Source organism: Eriocheir sinensis, chromosome 50 (assembly GCF_024679095.1).
Source record: "Eriocheir sinensis breed Jianghai 21 chromosome 50, ASM2467909v1, whole genome shotgun sequence".
Classification (NCBI taxonomy): Eukaryota; Metazoa; Arthropoda; class Malacostraca; order Decapoda; family Varunidae; genus Eriocheir; species Eriocheir sinensis.
In genome coordinates, this window is record NC_066558.1 from 1,215,394 (window position 1) to 1,237,893 (window position 22,500).

Here is a 22,500-nt window from a genome sequence, read left to right on the forward strand (position 1 = left end):
AGAGAATTGGATTGGTGGATTTTAATTTAAGAGAGAACTGGATTGATGGATTTTAATTTAAGAGAGAATTGGATTGATGGATTTTAATTTAGGAGAGAATTGGATTGATGGATTTTAATTTGAGAACTGGATTGATGGATTTTAACTTAAGAGAACTGGACTGATGGATTTTAATTTAGGAGAGAACTGGATTGGTGGATTTTAATTTAGGAGAGAATTGAATTGATGGATTTTAATTTGAGAACTGGATTGATGGAGTTTAATTTAGGAGAGAACTGGATTGATGGATTTTAATTTAAGAGAGAACTGGATTGATGGATTTTAAATTAGGAGAGCATTGGATTGATGGATTTTAATTTAGGAGAGAACTGGATTGACGGATTTTAATGTAAGAGAGAATTGGATTGATGGATTTTAATTGATTTTCTGTTAATTTCTTGTTCTTCCTCTTTTAATAATTCTTCTAAATCTTCTAATTATCCTTCTTCCTCTTTTTTTTTTCTATTAATGGGTGAGTGAATGATCTAACAAGTCTGTATATTACCTCTTATAAGTCAGTTTCTAAGTCTGCCTCAGCTAGGTCAGGTTAGGTTAGGTCAGGTTAGGTCAGGCCAGGTTAGGTTAGGTTAGGCTAGGTCAGGTTAGGTTAGGTTAGGCTAGGCTAGGTCAGGTCAGGTCAGCTTAGGTCAGGTTAGGTTAGGCCAGGTTAGGTTAGGTTAGGCTAGGCTAGGTCAGGTTAGGTTAGGTCAGCTTTTCTATACCTTATCTACATCAGTTTCCTCCTTCTCTCTGTCTTTCTCTATAGTTTCTTGTAGTGTGCATCTGTACATTTGCTCTATGGACTAGGTTAGGTCGAGAGATTGAATTTTCCATCAATATAATCATCTCTCCATCTTTCTTTCACTGTCTTATCCTTCCTCTCTTCCTTTATTTTCATTTCACTTATATATTTCCTTTCCAGACTCACACTCATTAACCTGGTAGCAGCGATGGGTCAAATTTGTGGCTTTACCGTGTAGCAGCGATGGGCTAAATTTGTGGCTTTACCGTGTAGCAGCGACGGGCCAAATTTGTGGCTTTACAGTGTAGCAGCGACGAGCCAAATTTGTGGCTTTACCGTGTAGCAGCGACGGGCCAAATTTGTGGCTTTACAGTGTAGCAGGGACGGGCCAAATTTGTGGCTTTACCGTGTAGCAGCGACGGGCCAAATTTGTGGCTTTACCGTGTAGCAGCGACGGGCCAAATTTGTGGCTTTACAGTGTAGCAGCGACGGGCCAAATTTGTGGCTTTACAGTGTAGCAGCGACGGGCCAAATTTGTGCCATGATATAAACCCCCCCAAAATAGATGATGCATAAACCGATCACAAATGCATTGATATAAATATAATGAAATGGTTTGCGTGAGTGATGATTTTTTCTCACCATTCTCGCTTAGAGGGGCCTTTAAGAAACATGATCCCAGCAGGTACCAGGTTAACTACACACACATTTCCTTTCCCTAATACCCCAACCAGTGCTCGAGGGAGATCCGGATAGCATGGCCGGACGAAGTGACATCCGATATGGTGACTGTGGCTTCAAACACATACATGACTGTCACTTATTTATATTTGGGCGCTGTCAGGTGTGGGGTGCATTGGTGTGTGTGTGTGTGTGTGTCAGAAGGTTTTATTAATACACTCGGCAGGTCGTCAGCCTCTAAAAAATCCATATGAGGGTGTGGGGCGTCGTTCCAAGGGGTTTACTCTTAACCCGTCCGCTGCGATTGTCAGGGATTTTGCCGTCTCTAGTTTTGACATGCGAAGGTTATGGAGTTATGCCGTATATGAACTTTTTTTATGAGTAACTTAAATATATGTTGTTATTCTACTGGTTTTGACATGCTAAGTGGGTTCAGGTGTGTGTGGTGAGCGCCAGGCTAATGTTTTCTTTATGACAAGTGAAGGTTATGAAGTTATGTCGTATATGAACTTTTTTTATGAGTAACTTAAATATATGTTTTTATTCTACTGTTTTTGACATGCTAAGTAGGCTCAGGTGTGTGTGGTGAGTGTCGCTTGTGTGGTGGGCGCCAGGCTAATGTTTTCTTTTCTTCCGCAGGTGTGTGGGTGGTGGTGCCAAGTAGGCAGTGTCCCAGCAGCAGGACGGGCGGCAGGGCAGCAGCAGGCGGCAGCAGGCGGAGCAGCGGCAGCCGGAGGGGGTGGTGGAGGGGAGGGGGAGGAGGAGGGGAGGTAAATGAAGGTGGGGGGGGCAGCTCTCACCACACCACAGCATCGAGGCGCGACCGGGGACCGAGCGTCGTCGCCGTGGTCCCGTAGTTCACCATGGGGTCGGAGCAGCACTACTCGCTGCGCTGGAACGACTACACGGTCAAGATAGTGACGGCCTTCCAGTCCCTGCGCGACGAGGAGGACTTTGTGGACGTGACGGTGGCCTGCGATGGGCACTCCTACTCGGCCCACAAGATGGTGCTGTCCGCGTGCTCCCCCTACTTCCGCACTCTCCTTAGGGTGAGTACGCATACACACACACACACACACACACACACACACACACGCAGTAGGAAGAAAGACCAGGAACACAAGAGGACACAGTAAAAAATTAAGGAAGGGAAGACGCTTGAGAGACATAAAGAAATATAGCTTCCCGGAAAGAAATATAGATGTTTGGAACAGACTAGGCGAGGATGTAGTATCGGCGAAGAGTGTGCAGAAGTTTAAGGAAAAGTTGGATAAATGTAGATATGGAGACGGGACCACATGAGCGTAAGCCCAGGCCCTGTAAAACTACAACTAGGTAAATACACACACATACACACACATACACAAAAGTACACACACCCATGCACTCATACCATTACACACACACCCATACACACACACACAGCCCTAAGGAAGGTACCGTGCATCCTGTAGTACTTCCACAACCTAACCTAACCTAATCTAACACACACACACACGCACACACACACACACACACACACACACTAACAGGATCAGTTGTTTGCTCACCACACAAGAAAAAAAGGATATTAGGAAACTCGAAAGGATACAAAGGATTACCTCTCCTTCCCCTTTCATCCCCAGGCCAACCCTTGCCAGCATCCCATCGTCATACTGAAGGATGTGGGTCATGTTGAGCTGGAGCGGTTACTGGAGTTCATGTACAACGGAGAGGTGAGCATCGCGCAGGACCAACTCGCTGCCTTCCTCAAGACGGCCGAGAACCTCAAGATCCGGGGTCTGGCGGGATCCTCGGACGAGATGGACCAGGCTGGCGTGAGTGTTGCTCTTGGGGTTTCTTGTGATATATTTTCAGTGTCTTGCGTTAGGTTAGGTTAGGTTAGGTTAGGTTAGGTTAGGTTGTGTTAGGTTAGGTTAGGTTAGGTTGTGTTGCGAGTGTGTTTCCCTGGTCTGTGGTTGAGTTTTTGTGATCTGTCGTGTGTTCCATGTGTTCCGGGACTAATTTTTCCGTTAGCTTGTGTTTCTATGTGTGTGTGTGTGTGTGTTACGCTGTCCCTATGGTGTGTTTTTCCTATCCATCTATGTGTTTCTTGTGCTTCAGTGTCTTAGGTTAGGTTAGGTTGTGTTACAAGTGTGTTTCCTTCGTCTGAGGTTGCGTTTCTCTGATCCATCTTGTGTTCCATGTTTTCCGGGAGTAATTTTTCCGTGAGCTTGTGTTTCTGTGTTTATATGTGTGTGTGTGCGCGTGTGTGTTTCATCCGTTTGTCTGTGTGCGTGTGTGTGTGTGTCTATGAGCTTCCCTAATATCTGTCAGGTCTGTCCATATGTCTGTCTTTCTGTCAGCTTCCCTTTCTGTCTGTCTGTCACGTTCCTCTCTCTCGGGCACTCCTCTGAACTCTTTTTTTAACATAGGTGCAGTGAGTAGCGGGCCTTTTCTCATTATTGTTTCCTCCCTTTTCCCTTGAGCTGTCCTTCGCTGTAAAAAATAAGTGTCTTCCTGTCCACTTGTGTGTCTGTATGCAAGGCTCGTCCAAGGTGCAGGCTGGCAGGTGTGGGGCGTGGCTCCATACAGGTGAGGGCCCAGCATTGTCATTCATCAGGTGTCCTCACTCTGGGCAGGGTCTTGGCTGCATGTTAAGTGACGGGAAAAAATGAGAAATTGAACACCGAAAGCAATCGTGGTCTTAACCCGGTAGCAGAGTGGATCGTGTTTCTTAATGGTCCCTCTAAGCGAGAAAAATGAGAAAAAATCATCCCTCACACAAACCATTTCATAATACATATCAAAGCATTTGTGATCAGTTTTTGTATCATCTATTTTTTTTGGTTTATATCATGGCACAAATTTGGCCCGTCGCTGCTACACGGTAAAGCCACAAATTTAGCCCGTCGCTGCTACACGGTAAAGCCACAAATTTGGCCCGTCACTGCTACACGGTAAAGCCACAAATTTGGCCCGTCACTGCTACACGGTAAAGCCACAAATTTGGCCCGTCACTGCTACACGGTAAAGCCACAAATTTGGCCCGTCACTGCTACACGGTAAAGCCACAAATTTAGCCTGTCGCTGCTACACGGTAAAGCCACAAATTTGGCCCGTCGCTGCTACACGGTAAAGCCACAAATTTAGCCCGTCACTGCTACACGGTAAAGCCACAAATTTAGCCCGTCGCTGCTACACGGTAAAGCCACAAATTTAGCCCGTCACTGCTACACGGTAAAGCCACAAATTTGGCCCGTCGCTGCTACCGGGTTAAACAGTACCCATGACCACTTAGAGTAAAGGGGTTTTGTATATATTTATGTACTTACTTGTTTATTTATTTTTAGCATCAGAAAGTACAGACAGACAGACCTTATTATTTAAAAAGACTGAAGGTGAGAAAGATAGTTTGAATAGAGAAAGAAAGATGAGATTGAAAAGACAACAGAGATAGGAACAGTATAGAATGCAAGCTGAGAAAGATAGATAAAATAGAGGAGATAGATAAAAAAAAAGCTGAGGAAAATTGATCAGATGGAAGAGAAAGATAGACCCAATTAAAAACCGTAGAAATTGCCATATTAAGTAGAGAAATATAAACAGCCAACCAAATTAAAAAAAAAACCTAGAAATCACCATATTAAGTAGAGAAATATAAACAGCGGTCTTTTTTTTTTTTCCATCTTGTTTTTGTTGGCCTTGAGTTGCTCTTTGTGCCGTAAGAAAAAAAGAAATAAATCTCTTAAAAAAACAGAAGTACTTGTGCCGTTGACCATAGATATATAACCAGGCAGACTTTGATCATCAGGACACAGACATAGGTTCAAAAACTACACCTTATTAATTAACAAAAACAACATCGAAACCCAAAAAAACGGGGGTCATATTAAAGTGCTGTTTGTTTCGTAATTATAAATATTAACCACACCGAGATTGGCATCGTTAGTGCTATCTCGCTAATTACGAGATACAGATGATCGGAGAAGTTAAGTGCCGTAGAGAGGGAGAAGAATGCGTCATAGAGAGAGTGGAGAAAGGATATCACTGAGTACAGATAACCGTTTTGAATTATTTGATAGGGCTGAGAGGTGAACGTAATTATGGGGTTGGGTGATGTCATGTAACCTTGGAATTGATGAGATGATGAGGATGATAGCTTCGTAAATTTGGTCTCATTATCCTGTAACCACAAAATTAAGAAGATGATGCAATAAATAGAAATAGATAATAGATAAATAGATAGATTCTCCTTCTTTTCCCTTCTTGCAGTCTCCTAAATTAAAAAAAACACAAAAAAAACACACATCTTCGAGTCTCATAACATTGAAACGCGACAGAATGAAGAATATTTTTAATTGATAGACAGACAGCAAATTCAATAGCCTTTTTTCCCTTTCCTTTCTCACCCTCATAGTTTTCCCTTTCCCGTAACAACAAACCACACACTCGATCACTTCCGTCACCCTAACACACACTCGCTTTCGCCCCCTAGCTGATAGACAGACAGCAAATTCAATAGTCTTTTTACCCTTTTCCTTTCTCACCCTCATACTTTTCCCTTTCCCGTAACAATAAACCACACACTCGATCACTTCCGTCACCCTAACACACGCTCGCTTCCCCCCCCATAGGTCCACCGTCCGGATGTCTCGTACAGCTACAGTAGCGGCTCGGCCCTGGGCGGCGGCGTCACCTCAGACCGAAGCAGCCCCTCCGCCGGGTACGCCCCAAGCCAGAGTTCCAAGGACGACGAGATGGCGGGCGACGGATACCACACCCGGCCAGACTCCCCTCCGGCCAAGAGACGGAAACGCTCCTCTGCGCCTGCTGCGTCTTCTGCTGCTGGTCATGCCGACTCTACGCCTGCTAGCCACGCCACAGGTACAATTTCCTACCTGCTTGTCTCTTGGGTTGGGAGGTTACGTATTGGATCAGTTTTGGGTGCTGGAAGTCAATGAGTGTTTGCCTTAGTTGTCATTTATAAGAACTTGCCCACCACATCGAAAAATTATGAAAACAGAAAACTAACCTGTCGAACACAAATGGAATCTTTCTTTCTTACGCTTCCAACTCCCTCTGTCTTTCTTTCTTACGCTTAAAACTCTTTCTGTCTCTTCCTTACGCTACGAACTCTGTCTCTTACGCTGCCAACTCTCTCTGTCTTTCTTTCTTACGCTTAAAACTCTTTCTGTCTCTTCCTTACGCTACGAACTCTGTCTCTTACGCTGCCAACTCTCTCTGCCTTTCTTTCTAATGCTTATAACTCTCTCTGTCCACCACACACACACTCCAGACCTTCTATTAGCTAACCGGGTAGATCTAAGGACAGCAATCTCACCTTAACTTCCCCTGTCTGTCCTGCTGATGCTTATAACTCCTCCTGTCCACCACACACACACTCCAGACCTTCTATTAGCTAACCGGGTAGATCTAAGAACAGAAACCTCACCTTAACTTCCCCTGTCTTTCCTAATGCTTATAACTCTGTCTGTCCACCACACACACACTCCAGACCTTCTATTAACTAACTGGGTAGGTCTAAGGACAGCAACCTCACCTTAACTTCCCCTGTCTTTCCTTCTAATGCTTACAACTCCTCCTGTTCATGACCTCACATTCTATTCGCTTACCAGGCAAAATCATGGACTACAACCTCATCTCACATTACTGTCTGTCTTTCTAATGCTTACAACTCTCTCTGTCCACAACAACATACTCACATTCACATCCTATTCACTTACGAGGCAGAATCATGGACTGCAACCTCACTTCACTTCAACCTAACCGCAGCGGCATCTCACTACAACTCCACATCTCTCTCTCTCTCTCTCCCCCGAGCAGAAGGTGTGGCTGGTGACTCTTCCGTGGAGGTAGACTCTGGGGGTAACCTCGGTGGTGGCGGCCTGTCGGGGGACGATGACGCCCGGCTCGACCGAAGAGAGATGAAGAGCGAACCAGGTGATGCCATGGCTGATGTGTACAGTGAATCTTCTGAGATGAGTACTGACCCCCAATCACACTCTGGTGAGGGCATGGATCCACGGCAGCTGTAATGTATGCTGTAGGGCAGTCGCAATGTTGGCAAATCACACACTCGTTCACAAGCCACGTGGCCGACCGGATAGCCAAGCGTCAAGCGTACTGAACCCTTACAAGCAGATGTGTATATGCTAGCCAACCGTCAACTGTAGTGAAGCCTTACAAGCGGATACGCACATGCTAGTCAACCGGATAGCCAAGCGTCAAGCGTACTGAACCCTTACATGCGAATACGTATATGCTAGTCAACCGGATAGCCAAGCGTCAACCGTACCGAACCCTTACAAGCGGATACGTATATGCTAGTCAACCGGATAGCCAAGCGTCAACCGTACTGAAGCCTTACAAGCGGATACGTACATGCTAGTCAACCGGATAGCCAAGCGTCAACCGTACCGAACCCTTACAAGCGGATACGTACATGCTAGTCAACCGGATAGCCAAGCGTCAACCGTAGTGAAGCCTTACATGCGGACACGTGTATGGTAGCCGACTGTATAGCCAAGCGTCAACCGTAGTGAAGCCTTACATGCGGATACGTACATGCTAGCTGACCGGATAGCCAAGCGTCAACCGCAGTGAAGCCTTAGAAGCGGATACGTACATGCTAGTCAACCGGATAGCCAGGCGTCAACCGTAGCGAAGCCTTACATGCTAACCTAACCTACCGGACGTACTCTTCGCCAATAACAAGGAGATTAAGACAGATAAATAACAGCGCTCGTCACTAAACTAACATAGAGGATGATATATTATTAACGCGATGACATACATGGTTCCTCTTAGCCCGGGAAATGGAGAAAAGGAAAGGGGGAGGAGGAGGACGTACCCTTCGCCAATAACAAGGAGATTAAGACACATAAATAACAGGGCTCGTCACAACACTAACCTAGATGATGATATATTATTAACGCAATAACATACATGGTTCCTCTTAGTTCGGGAAATGGAGAAAACAATTAAAGAAAAACAATAACAAGGAGATTAAGACACATAAATAACAGGGCTCGTCACGAAACTAACCTAGATGATTTTAAATTATTAACGCAATAACATACATGGTTCCTCTTAGTTCGGGAAATGGAGAAAACAATTAAAGAAAGACAATAACAAGGAGATAAAGACACATAAATAACAGGGCTCGTCACAACACTAACCTTGATGATTTTAAATTATTAATGCAATAACATACATGGTTCCTCGTAGTTCGGGAAATGGAGAAAAACAATTAAAGAAAGACAATAACAAGGAGATTAAGACACATATATAACAGCGCTCGTCACGAAACTAACCTTGATGATATTATATTATTAACGCAATAACATACATGGTTCCTCGTAGTTCGGGAAATGGAGAAAAACAATTAAAGAAAGACAATAACAAGGAGATTAAGACACATATATAACAGCGCTCATCACTAAACTAACCTAGATGATATTATATTATTAACGCAATAACATACATGGTTCCTCCTAGTTCGGGAAATGGAGAAAAACAATTAAAGAAAGACAATAACAAGGATATAAAGACACATAAATAACAGGGCTCGTCACAACACTAACCTTGATGATTTTAAATTATTAACGCGATGACATACATGGTTCCTCCTAGTTCGGGAAATGGAGAAAAACACTCAAAGGAAGACATTGAGTGGTTTAGTCTACCCCGAATACCGATATCCCCCACACGCGAATGCACAAACTAATCAGCGTTCGTATATATTAACCGTCATTAGTTCGGTATATATTAACCATCATTAGCTCTATCATACCACAGTTCATGTTCTTAATCTTCATACTGGGCTCCAATTATGTCGTTACGGAGATGATTAACTGGGTTTTCATGGGTGGTTTTAATGTCCGAGGCGCAGAGGTCATGTCAAACTAACTACCAGGATCACTAAACAGTCCATTAAAATCCCAGCAACTTCCCCGAGAGGCTCCCCATTATGTATTTCCCAAGGCCATAGAGAAGATTAGCTGGATTTTCATGGGTGGTTTTAATGTCCAAGGCGCAGAGGTCATATCAAACTTACCACCAGGATCACTAAACGGTCCATTAAAATCCCAGCAACTTCCCCGAGAGGCTCCCCATTATGTATTTCCCAAGGCCATAGAGAAGATTAGCTGGATTTTCATGGGTGGTTTTAATGTCCAAGGCAGTGAGGTCATGTCAAACTTACCACCAGGATCACTAAACGGTCCGTGAAAATCCCAGTAACTTCCCCGAGAGGCTCCCCATTATGTATTTCCCAAGGTCATAGAAAAGATTAGCTGGATTTTCATGGGTGGTTTTAATGTCCGAGGCAGTGAAGTCATGTCAAACTAACCACCAGGATCACTAAACGGTCCGTGAAAATCCCAGCGACTTCCCCGAGAGGCTCCCCATTACGTATTTCCCAAGGCCATAGAGAAGATTAGCTGGGTTTTCATGGGTGGTTTTAATGTCCGAGGCACAGAGGTCATGTCAGACTACCACCAGGATCACTAAACTGTCCATTAAAATCCCAGTGACTTCCCCGAGAGGCTCCCCATTACGTATTTCCCAAGGCCATAGAGAAGAATAACTGGGTTTTTATGGGTTGTTTTAATGTCCGAGGCAGTGAAGTCATGTCAAACTTACCACCAGGATCACTAAACAGTCCATTAAAATCCCAGTAACTTCCCCGAGAGGCTCCCCATTATGTATCTCCCAAGGTCATAGAAAAGATTAGCTGGATTTTTATGGGTTTTTTTAATGTCCGAGGCACAGAGGTCATGTCAAACTTACCACCAGGATCACTAAACAGTCCGTGAAAATCCATTATGTATTTCCCATAGAAAAGATTAGCTGGATTTTCATGGGTTGTTTTAATGTCCAAGGCGCAAAGGTCATGTCAAACTTACCACCAGGATCACTAAACGGTCCGTGAAAATCCCACCAACTTCCCCGAGAGGCTCCCCATTATGTATTTCCCAAGGCCATAGAAAAGATTAGCTGGGTTTTCATGGGTGGTTTTAATGTCCGAGGCGCAGAGGTCATATCAGACTTACCACCAGGATCACTAAACGGTCCGTGAAAATCCCACCAACTTCCCCGAGAGGCTCCCCATTATGTATTTCCCAAGGCCATAGAAAAGATTAGCTGGATTTTCATGGGTGGTTTTAATGTCCAAGGCAGTGAAGTCATGTCAAACTACCACCAGGATCACTAAACTGTCCATTAAAATCCCAGTAACTTCCCCGAGAGGCTAGGCCATAGAGAAGATTAGCTGGGTTTTCATGGGTGGTTTTAATGTCCAAGGCAGTGAGGTCATATCAAACTTACCACCAGGATCACTAAACTGTCCATTAAAATCCCAGTAACTTCCCCGAGAGGCTCCCCATTACGTATTTCCCAAGGCCATAGAAAAGATTAGCTGGATTTTCATGGGTGGTTTTAATGTCCAAGGCGCAGAGGTCATGTCAGACTACCACCAGGATCACTAAACGGTCCATTAAAATCCCAGCGACTTCCCCGAGAGGCTCCCCATTATGTATTTCCCAAGGCCATAGAAAAGATTATCTGGATTTTCATGGGTGGTTTTAATGTCCAAGGCAGTGAAGTCATGTCTAACTTACCACCAGGATCACTTAACAGTCCATTAAAATCCCAGTAACTTCCCCGAGAGGCTTTTTATACAGGCGATGTGAGGTGTTGAAATGCTGAAGAAATAGAGAAAGATTTGCATAGGTTTAGTCTACCCCGAACGGTGATCTCTCCTCACGCTAACACACAAATTAATCAGCGTTCGTACTCATTAACCATCATTAGTTCTGGAATACCGTGAGTCGTTTAGAAGAAGAGAAAGATTTGCATAGGTTTAGTCTACCCCGAACGGCGATATCTCCTCACGCTAACACACAAATTAATCAGCGTTCGTACTCATTAACCGTCATTAGTTCTGGAATACTGTGAGTCGTTTAGAAGAAGAGAAAGATTTGCATAGGTTTAGTCTACCCCGAACGGCGATATCTCCTCACGCTAACACACAAATTAATCAGCGTTTGTACTCATTAACCGTCATTAGTTCTGGAATACTGTGAGTCGTTTAGAAGAAGAGAAAGATTTGCATAGGTTTAGTCTACCCCGAACGGCGATATCTCCTCACGCTAACACACAAATTAATCAGCGTTCATATCTATTAACCGTCATTAATTCTGGAATACCGTGAGTCACTCTGAAGGTCATGGTTGAGTGGGGAACGCAGAAAGAGCAGTTATTAGCGCCTGTAATATCCATCATCTTCAGCCTCCCCCGCATGCAAATTCGATCAATTACTCCGTTGATTACGTTTATATCTTAATTACTCTCACTTTTGCCGTGTACGCTAATCACCGCTAATTTGGTCGTAACCTGTGACAGCGAACACTTGTACACTGGTGAATCTAACACCCACGAGACTGATTGCGTTAATTTGCTGTTCCGTGATGTTACGTGCGGAAGAACGTGTTTTACCTCGCTGTTTACGTTAACTCATTATTAAAGCTTTTTACAACACTACATATTATACATTTACATTCACAGTTTGTTGTAGTAGAGGAGGAAGAGTGTATCTAGACGCCTCTTCACCCAAAATTGACCTCTCTTTTGGGTACTCTTTAATCTTTTACGAGAGCGACCCACAAAATTCTGAGCTAGCGAGTGGGGAAGAGTTGGTACTTAGGATTTAGTGTCTACAATACTCTATACGGAGACTTGAGATGAGTTTGTATTGTTTATTTTCCTCTTTTTTTTATTTGCGCATGTTCTAGTACAAGTCTTTATGAAGCCACTGACCGAATTTATTGGGGTACGATATATCTGTGAGGGTAAAATATGTCTGGGAATGTAGAGTATCGCGGCAGCAAAAAAAGGCCGGTCTTGCCTGAGAAATGCATGATGAGTGGAACGGAAACTTTTGGAAACTTACAGTGTGCGAGAGGGTTACAGGGAAAACAATAAAAAGTAGAGAAAAACAATAAAAAGAAGAGGAAACAAAAAAAAACATCAACACTGCCCTCTCAAATAACAACTACCCCACAAAAAAGTCCACAAATAACAATAACAATAATAACAGAAATAACATAAACCTACACTCGTCACCTCTACTAAAAAAATCATTCGTCGCCGCAGCCGTTCCCAGACCTCATGACGACTCGAACGGCCTTGCTGAGTACTTAATCCAAGGGCTGAGTCATGCTAACTGATTGCCACATAAGAATATTAACTAGTCTTTATGGTGCCGGGAATGAGACTGCAAAATGTATAGGTCGGCAGTGAGTACGAGAGAGTAGAATATTAGCTCATCTTTACGGCACGGGGAATTAGACGGTGAAATATATTGGTCGGCATTGAATAGAGGAGAGTAGAATTTTAGCTCATCTTTACGGCAAGGGGAATTAGACGGTGAAATATATTGGTCAACAGTGAGTACGAGAGAGTAGAATATTATCTCATCGTTACGGCACGGGGAATTAGACGGTGAAATATATTGGTCAACAGTGAGTACGAGAGAGTAGAATATTATCTCATCGTTACGGCACGGGGAATTAGACGGTGAAATATATTGGTCAGCATTGAATAGAGGAGAGTAGAATTTTAGCTCATCTTTACGGCACGGGGAATTAGACGGTGAAATATATTGGTCAGCATTGAATAGAGGAGAGTAGAATTTTAGCTCATCTTTACGGCACGGGGAATTAGACGGTGAAATATATTGGTCGGCATTGAATAGAGGAGAGTAGAATTTTAGCTCATCTTTACGGCACGGGGAATTAGACGGTGAATTATATTGGTCGGCATTGAATAGAGGAGAGTAGAATTTTAGCTCATCTTTACGGCACGGGGAATTAGACGGTGAAATATATTGGTCGGCATTGAGTAGAGGAGAGTAGAATTTTAGCTCATCTTTACGACACGGGGAATTAGACGGTGAAATATATTGGTCGGCATTGAGTAGAGGAGAGTAGAATTTTAGCTCATCTTTACGGCACGGGGAATTAGACGGTGAAATATATTGGTCAGCATTGAATAGAGGAGAGTAGAATTTTAGCTCATCTTTACAGCACGGGGAATGAGGAGTTGAAATATATAGGTCAGCAGTGGCTAGCTAGAGGGATTTCATTGACGGTCTACTGTTGAAACGTCTGTGTTGATGCAAGATTCAGTGAGGCAAGATATGGAAGTTGTTAGGATATTAGTGTGAGATCTGTTGAAATGTCTGTTGATGTAAGATTCGGTTAGGCAAGATATTGAGGTTGTTAAGATAGTGTGAGATTCTGTTTGTGTGTTGATGCAAGGTTCGGTTAGGCAAGATATAGAGGTTGTTAAGATAGTGTGAGATCTGTTGAAATGTCTGTTGATGTAAGATTCGGTTAGGCAAGATATTGAGGTTGTTAAGATAGTGTGAGATTCTGTTTATGTGTTGATGCAAGATTCAGTTTGGCAAGATATGGAGGTTGTTAAGATAGTGTGAGATTCTGTTTGTGTTGATGCAAGATTCGGTTAGGCAAGATATGGAAGTTGTTAAGATATTAGTGTGAGATCTGTTGAAATGTCTGTTGATGCAAGGTTCGGTTAGGCAAGATATTGAGGTTGTTAAGATAGTGTGAGATTCTGTTTGTGTGTTGATGCAAGATTCGGTTAGGCAAGATATAGAGGTTGTTAAGATAGTGTGAGATTCTGTTTGTGTGTTGATGCAAGATTCTGTTAGGCAAGATATGGAGGTTGTTAAGATAGTGTGAGATTCTGTTTGTGTGTTGATGCAAGATTCAGTGAGGCAAGATATGGAGGTTGTTAAGATAGTGTGAGATTCTGTTTGTGTGTTGATGCAAGATTCAGTGAGGCAAGATATGGAAGTTGTTAAGATATTAGTGTGAGATTCTGTTTATGTGTTGATGCAAGATTCAGTTAGGCAAGATATTGAGGTTGTTAAGATATTAGTGTGAGATCTGTTGAAATGTCTGTTGATGTAAGATTCGGTTAGGCAAGATATTGAGGTTGTTAAGATAGTGTGAGATTCTGTTTATGTGTTGATGCAAGGTTCGGTTAGGCAAGATAGACATAGAGGTTGTTAAGATATTAGTGTGATCTATAATGCAAAGCTAAAATATAATAGAGTTTTAAGTTATATTAGCAAGTTGGACTGGAAGATTATAAGTCATTTTGATATTATTATTAACTAAGGCAAGATAGACATAGAGGTTGATTAGATATTAGTGTGAGATTTAATGCAAAGCTAAAATATAATACAGTTTTGAGCTATATAAATAAGTTGGACTGGAAGATTATAAGTCATTTAGATATTATTATTAACTAAGGCAAGATAGACAGAGAGGTTGATTAGATATTAGTGTGATCTATAATGCAAAGCTAAAATATAATACAGTTTTGAGCTATATAAATAAGTTGGACTGGAAGATTATAAGTCATTTAGATATTATTATTAACTAAGGCAAGATAGACAGAGAGGTTGATTAGATATTAGTGTGATCTATAATGCAAAGCTAAAATATAATACAGTTTTGAGCTATATAAATAAGTTGGACTGGAAGATTATAAGTCATTTAGATATTATTATTAACTAAGAAAAGATAGACAGAGGTTGATTAGATATTAGTGCAACATTAAACGCAAAGCTAGAATATAATACAGTTTTGAGTTATATAGATAAATTAGACTGGAAGGTTGTAGGTCATTTAGGTGTAAACAATTCAACTACCATCATTACGCTCAACACCTTGTTACGTCAATGAACCCTACGAATGAACTTACCGAAAGGGAAATCGTACCCAACACAACCTTGAAGCCGCATTTATCAAAGAAGCGAATGTACGTAACAAAACAAAACCTCAACTAACATTTATTACGACCGACACCTTGTTACGTCTATGAACCCTACGAATGAACTTACCGAAAGAGGAATCGTACCCAACACAACCTTGAAGCCGCATTTATCAAAGAAGCGAATGGACGTAAGAAAACAAGACCTCGATTAACATCATTACGACCGACACCTTGTTACGTCAATGAACCCTACGAATGAACTTACCGAAAGGGAAATCGTACCCAACACAACCTTGACGCTGCATTTATCAAAGAAGCGAATGGACGTAAGAAAACAAGACCTCGATTAACATCATTACGACCGACACCTTGTTACGTCAAAGGACCTGATGAACGAACTTACCGAAAGAGAAATCGTAACCAACACTCATGACATCGTGATTATCAGAGAAGCGAAAGGACGTAACGAAACAAAACAGCTACCATCTTTACGACCGACACCTTGTTACGTCAATGAACCCGACGAATGAACTTACCGAAAGGGAAATCGTACCCAACACAACCTTGACGCCGCGTTTATCCAAGAAGCAAATGGACGTAATGAAACAAAACCAACTAACCACTACGACAGGACGTTGATCAAAGAAGCCGACAGCTGAACTAACCGAAAAGAAATCGTAGCCAACATAATCACAGCATTTTTTTTTACCAAAGAACCGAAGGAATGAACTTACCAAAACAAAACCTCGACTAACATCACTACGACACAATGCTGATCAAAGAAACCGACTGACGAACTTCCCAAGCAAGCAGTCGTATCTGACATCACTACGACACTATCAAAGACGCAAAGAAATCAATATATCGAAACAAAACCTTACCTAACATTATTACGACTATCAAAGACGCGTTTAATTAATATATCGAAGCGAAACCTAACCTAACATCACTATGACACTATCAGAGACGCGAAAAAATAATATATCGAAGCGAAAAAATTAATATATCGAAACAAAACCTAACCTAACATCACTATGACACTATCAGAGACGCGAAAAAATAATATATCGAAGCGAAAAAATTAATATATCGAAACAAAACCTAACCTAACATTACGACTATCAAAGACGCAAAAAAATTAATATATCGAAACAAAACCTAACCTAACATTACGACTATCAAAGACGCAAAAAAATTAATATGCCAAAGCGAAACCTAACCTAACATCACTACGACTATCAAAGACGCAAAGAAATTAATATATCGAAGCGAAAAAATCAATATATCAAAACAAAACCTAACCTAACATTATTACGACTATCAAAGACCCAAAGAAATCAATATATCGAAACAAAACCTAGCCTAGCATCATTACCGACACGCCATTACGTAATCAGAAATGCCAACAGACTAACTAATCGCAGAGGACCCGTAGCCAACATATCACCTCGTCATTCCGAAAGCTCCGTCCCGGCTCTCGCAATGATCCGAGCGCCTGTGAACAAGCGCTGGTGATATGCTAAGAAATTGAATACTGGTGGAACTGTTCTGCGCAGCCACCGCCCATATATTGCTTCCCTTAGTCCAGCTTAGGGTACGTGTGTGTGTGTGTGTGTGTGTGTGTGTGTGTGTGGAATGAGGGACCGACACGCTATTCTCAAGATGGCATGGAGGGGAATGACTGCGTGTGTGTGTGTGTGTGTGTGTGTGGACGGGTGGGTGGGCGTATATATGTCCGTGTGTGTACATGTGTGTGTGTGTGCGCTTTGAATCATGACCACTTGACATGCAAACGCTGGTAATCAGTGACCAATTATGTCGCTTTGATGTACACACACACACACACACACACACACACACATGCACACACACACACACACACACACACACACACACACACACTGAAATACAATATCAACCAGTTATTTCGCTTCCAATAAATAAATAAAAATAAATGTGTGTGTGTGTGTGTGTGTGTGTGTGTGAATGTAAGTATGTGTGCGTCTGTGTAAGTGTGTGCGTATATGTGTGTGAGCTAGGGAATGTATGTATATGTGTGTGTGTGTGTGTGTGAGGGAGTGTGCGTGTGTGAGAATGTGAGTGAGTGAGCGAGTCTGTGTGCGTCTGTGTGCGTCTGATATATACAGTCTTAGCAGGCAAATCTTTTTATGTACGTATATATTTCATTATTTACGCACATATTTATTTACTTAGAACCATTGAAGAGACTGTGAACATGCCCTCTCCATGCTTCTCTAACAACTCCTCCTCCTCCTCCTCCTCCTCCTCCTCCTGCCGTAAGCTGCCTCCTTCCCCTCCCTCCCCCGTAGTACGTAATAGCCTAGTCTAATTGCATGGGTAGTTAAGGAGTCGGAGAGTGAGGGAGAAAATGAGGGATAGTTAAGCTGTGTGTGTGTGTGTTTGTTTTGGTTGTGGAGGCGTTGTGTGTTGCTGTCGGTTGACGGGACGGTTGTGTATCGGTAAATAGGAGACAGTTGTGTTTGTAAGTGAAGGATAATGAAAAGAGAATGGAAAATAATGAGTGAAAAATGAATAATAATGTGAAGGGCTGATAAATTGAAGGATGATGATTTTAACTGAATAATAATAATAATAATAATAATAATAATAATAAGAAGAAGAAGAAGAAGAAGAAGAAGAAAGGCTAAGAGGAAGAGTAATTAAAAGATGATGTAAAAAAGATGAACATGAAACTAATGATAAAAAAATAAATTATAACTGAAAATGTCTTAAAAGATATAATTTGAAGCTTTGATAAACAAGAAAATGTTATAACTGCAACAAAATAACGTCAGAACTACAACTTTGAAGCATAGAAATAATATTGAGCTTAACAATATAATGAAATAGTAAAAATCTAAATCCCTTTCTGATACTGAACCTCAAAATCCATTCACGGTTTTTCTGTCCGAGTCCCGTCACCCGAGAAAACACACAACGCCCACCTCCTGTTTTTTTGCCGTGTGTGTGAGTTCAGGCATAGCAGGCATAGCGGCAGCAGCGAGGGAGTACAGAGGTGAGGCATACACTAAGGGGCAGGCATAGTTTAACATAGAAGTACACATATTAGCAAAAGGAAGGCATAGAGTTTTGGAAGTATGCTTATGAGTTTGAGGCATATTCTTATAGGGGTATGCTATGATATTAAGGTGAAGTATAGCTACAGTTGACATATAAAAGATGAGGCATACAGGCATAGAGCAGGCATAGTTTAATATACATAGAAGTACACATATTAGCAAAAGGAAGGATATGAATTTGAGGCATATTCTTATAGAGGTATGCCATGCTACTAAGATAAGGTATCGCTACAGTTAGATGTTAGGTGAGGCATACAGACTTACAGGAAGGCATAGTTTAATAGATATAGAAGTATGCCTATTAGCTACAAAGGCATACTTCATAGTGTATAAAAGTATGCCATGGTATTTGGTCAGGTATAGCTACAGAGAGACATTTAAAACCTTAGGCATATATTTTAGTCAGGGTGAGGCTCTTTGATAGTTAGAGAAGTGTGTATATTGGCTACAGAGGTATAGGCTTTACATATGGAAGCTTGTATATGAGGTAAGGTCGGATAGAGGCAGAATAAGCTTAGAAGGAAGAGGTTGACAGGGAAAGGTAGAGAGAGGAAAGAGGTAGGAGATAGAGAGAGGTAAGAAGGATTAGGTAGATAGAAAGAAGAGATAGAAAGAGATAAAATGAGGAGATAGGGAGAGAATGACAGAGAGAAGGAAGAAATATACGCTGAAGATAGAGCTGCAGAAATGGAGACGTCTAGGAAGGATAATCTTAGCTCCAATAGAACACAAGAAACAACATTAGGAAAAGCATAGAAGATTGGATAGGAGAACATGTAGAAGATACTGTATAGGAAGAGCTGGGTTAAAGAAGTACAGGACAGTTAATCTTAGCCCCAACAGAACACGAGAAACTATATAAGGAAAAGCATAGAGGATGATACTGTAGAAAGACATAGGAAGAGCTGGGTTAGAGATGTACAGGACAGTTAATCTTAGCCCCAATAGAACACGAGAAACTATATAAGGAAAAGCATAGAGGAAGATACTGTAGGAAGACATAGGAAGACCCAGGTTAGAGATGTACAGGACAGTTAATCTTAGCCCCAACAGAACACGAGAAACTATATAAGGAAAAGCATAGAGGAAGATACTGTAGGAAGATATAGGAAGAGCCGGGTTAGTCTAGGAATGGTACAGTTAACAACCAGCCAGTGTGACCTAACCTTCCGCCCTGGCTCCCCCCACGGCCACCCTCTCACTCTCCGCCTTGCCCCCCCTCAGCGATGCCGGGGCCGTCAGGAGCAGCGGGCGGCCAGGAGGGCGGGAGCAGCCACGAGCCGGGCGGTGAGTACGGAATGAGCCTCAGTCAGCCTGTCCTCCACGCACCGCCGCACCGACCAGCCGCCAAGCCCGCCCAGCCCACCCGCCCCGCTGCGTCGCTCCTCTCTAGGGTCTAACGCCCCCAAGTGTGCCCCGTTGCCCTGTGATATGCCCCCGTGTCCCCTTGCGAGCTTGGCCGACTTCTATAAGAGATGCGATTGTGGTTGTGTTGATGGCCTCATAAGCGACACGAACTTGGCTTTTGTTTTCCGTGAAGGGTGTTGAAGTTTGTTTTCCGTGAAGGGTGTTGAAGTTTGTTTATTTTTATTTATTTAATTTATTTATTATTATTATTATTATTTTTTCATGTCTTATAAGGGTTTGTGAAGTTAATATCAAGAGGGAATAGTTAAATAGTCACTGTTACTGTTATTATTATTATTATTATTATTATTATTATTATTATTATTATTATTATTTCTATTTATTTATTTTTGCGATTGTGGTTAGGAAAGGTCGCCTTCAAACAGTTACGACGATAAGTTACCACGACCAAAAAGTACTCCAGGGCGTCTCAAGTCAATGAACCTCAGTCAATTAAAATGATCAGTTAAATAAGGCTTAAAAACTACACAAAACAGGCCTTGAGATCTTTACTTGGTGTTTTTAAAAAAATGCACCATGTTACAATAGAGAGAATGATGAGCACAGACACCCATGACTAGACACAATTCCAAAGAGAACACAAATGATTAAAACAAGTAAAGCTGATTGATAAAAAGGATAAGTCGGGATACTCACAGAAACAGAATCCCAAAAGACAACTTAAATGTCGATGAACAGATTCTTAGTTCACGAGTAAGAAAAAAATGTTAGACGTCTGCACAGTACCAATAACAGGAATTCCAGGGTTATGCGTTCGTTCAACAGAGGTCACGAAAGCGTCTTATACATCATAACGGAGACAGACTGAGGGATAGATAACACTTCAAAAATAAAGATAAATATAAAAGATGATTCCAGAGATACCGAAACTTGCAATATCTTAAACACTTGCTGTGAAAGGAAGAAAAAGATACAGAAAGGTGATAAAATTAATTCCTGGAGTGGTTGTGAGATTTGCAATATATCTGAAGCACTCGTTTTGGGACACCCGCGGGGGACACCAGCTTGCACAATCTTACGCTCACCACCTCAAAGATACAAAAAAACAAAGGATTAAAAAAAAAGCTTCCATTGTCTTACGTTATTTACAGTGGCGTCGAAACTTGCAGTGTCTTACGCACCTAATATGGGACACCTGCGGGGGACATCAGCTTGCACAATCTTACGCTCACCACCTCAGAAACAAAAAAAAAAAAAAACAAAATCAAGGATAAAATAAAAGGCTTCCATTATCTTGCGTTATTTACAGTGGTGTTGAAACTTGCAATATCTTACGCACCTAATATGGGACACTTATGGGGCACCAACTTGCACAATCTTACGTTCACCACCTCAGAAATACAAAAAAAAACTAAGAAAAAATTTAAAAAAACTTCCATTGTCTTACGTTATTTACAGTGGTGTCGAAATTTGCAATATCTTACGCACCTAATATGGGACACTTGTGGGGCACCAACTTGCACAATCTTACGCTCACCACCTCAAAGATACAAAAAACAAAGGATAAAATAAAAGGCTTCCATTATCTTGCGTTATTTACAGTGGTGTCGAAACTTGCAATATCTTACGCACCTAATATGGGACACTTGTGGGGCACCAACTTGCACAATCTTACGTTCAGTACCTCAAAAATACAAAAAAACAAAGAAAAAAATAATAAAAGCTTCCATTATCTTGCGTTATTTACAGTGGTGTCGAAACTTGCAATATCTTACGCACCTAATATGGGACACTTGTGGGGCACCAACTTGCACAATCTTACGCTCACCACCTCAAAGATACAAAAATACAAAGAAAAAAATTTAAAAAGCTTCCATTATCTTACGCTCACTACCTCAAAAATACAAAAATACAAAGAAAAAAATTAAAAAACGCTTCCATTATCTTACGTTCACTCTTGCCTCGATATAAACAGAAGCAAAAAAAGTAAAAGGAAAACAACCTCCAGGCACGCCGATAAACCCCCGACATAGGCTATAGATGCCACGAAAGCACTCTTAATGTCTCCGTTCTCACACTTGGGGGCTCCCTTCTTTCATTCTCTACAAAAAGAGGCAAAAATGTATAAGAAAAACAACCTCCAGGCTTCCGACACAGGCTCATTTTCCCTTGACAAACTATAGACGCTACGAACACACAATTTCTTACTCCTCCTCTTCTTCCCCCACCTCTCTTACTCAGCCCCTATAGACGAAACGAAGACGACACAAGTAAAGAGTTCTAGAGCGATAAGCTTCCGACTTGACAAACTATAGACGTAACAAAAACACAATTTCTCACTCCTCTTCTTCCCTCACCTCTCTTACTCAGCCCCTATAGATGACACGAAGACACAGCAAGCATGGAGTTCTTAGAGGGATAATCTTCTGACAAACGCCCACTCTCCCTTGACAAACTATAGACGTTACGAAAACAATCAATTTCTCTCTCACTCCTCTTCCCTTCACCTCTCCCTCAGCCCCTATAGACGACACAAAGACAGCGCAAGCATACAGTTCACAGAGGGATAGATAACCAGGTTTGTCGTAGGTAAGATAAGGGATTAGGTACTAGGGAAAGAGCAATGATTTTTAGACGAACGGAAGAGTGTATTTCGGGTGTAAGGACAGAGGAAAAATAAATACTAGAATAAGGTGTTAGATTTAGTATAAGGAAGAGGAGATAGAGGAATACATGAAGAAGAGGAATGATAGGGAAGAG

The 22,500-nt window shown here is 41.9% G+C and overlaps 1 protein-coding gene and 4 long non-coding RNA genes across 57 annotated transcripts in view; 3 read left to right on the forward strand and 2 right to left on the reverse strand.

Annotated features, from left to right (window-relative positions):
* Nucleotides 1–22,500, forward strand: part of LOC126982122 (transcription factor GAGA-like) — a 59,252-nt gene that overhangs the window by 10,379 nt on the left and 26,373 nt on the right. The window contains exons 2-6 of the mRNA XM_050833944.1: nt 2,102–2,511; nt 3,088–3,279; nt 6,079–6,328; nt 7,289–7,494; nt 19,578–19,659. Of these exons, the coding sequence (XP_050689901.1) occupies nt 2,326–2,511; nt 3,088–3,279; nt 6,079–6,328; nt 7,289–7,494; nt 19,578–19,659 (916 nt within the window). The 5' untranslated portion in view covers nt 2,102–2,325. The remainder of the gene's footprint in view (nt 1–2,101; nt 2,512–3,087; nt 3,280–6,078; nt 6,329–7,288; nt 7,495–19,577; nt 19,660–22,500) is intronic.
* LOC126982129 (uncharacterized) lies at nt 7,524–10,935 on the reverse strand. 2 transcript variants are annotated; one of them, XR_007734620.1, is made up of 3 exons: nt 10,789–10,935; nt 8,510–9,957; nt 7,524–8,375 (listed from the first exon to the last, which is right to left on the reverse strand). It is a non-coding gene; the product is annotated as an uncharacterized LOC126982129 (long non-coding RNA). The 2 variants fall into 2 exon arrangements; XR_007734621.1 differs by lacking the exon at nt 7,524–8,375 and having other exon boundaries at nt 8,644–8,778; nt 8,914–9,957.
* On the forward strand, nt 9,258–12,910 carry LOC126982128 (uncharacterized). 4 transcript variants are annotated; one of them, XR_007734619.1, is made up of 5 exons: nt 9,258–9,358; nt 9,506–9,946; nt 10,356–10,649; nt 10,777–11,197; nt 11,326–12,910. It is a non-coding gene; the product is annotated as an uncharacterized LOC126982128 (long non-coding RNA). The 4 variants fall into 4 exon arrangements; XR_007734616.1 differs by lacking the exon at nt 9,258–9,358 and having other exon boundaries at nt 9,605–9,742; nt 9,890–9,946; XR_007734617.1 differs by lacking the exon at nt 9,258–9,358 and having other exon boundaries at nt 9,514–9,652.
* LOC126982124 (uncharacterized) lies at nt 12,962–15,104 on the forward strand. 46 transcript variants are annotated; one of them, XR_007734606.1, is made up of 6 exons: nt 12,962–13,492; nt 13,568–13,785; nt 13,985–14,079; nt 14,146–14,211; nt 14,413–14,484; nt 14,555–14,671. It is a non-coding gene; the product is annotated as an uncharacterized LOC126982124 (long non-coding RNA). The 46 variants fall into 46 exon arrangements; XR_007734610.1 differs by lacking the exon at nt 14,146–14,211 and adding an exon at nt 14,278–14,343; XR_007734605.1 differs by lacking the exon at nt 14,146–14,211 and adding an exon at nt 14,255–14,343 and having other exon boundaries at nt 13,985–14,056.
* LOC126982126 (uncharacterized) lies at nt 15,198–17,154 on the reverse strand. 4 transcript variants are annotated; one of them, XR_007734615.1, is made up of 3 exons: nt 16,569–17,154; nt 15,426–16,486; nt 15,198–15,286 (listed from the first exon to the last, which is right to left on the reverse strand). It is a non-coding gene; the product is annotated as an uncharacterized LOC126982126 (long non-coding RNA). The 4 variants fall into 4 exon arrangements; XR_007734614.1 differs by having other exon boundaries at nt 15,426–16,206; nt 16,290–17,148; XR_007734613.1 differs by having other exon boundaries at nt 15,426–16,372; nt 16,430–17,146.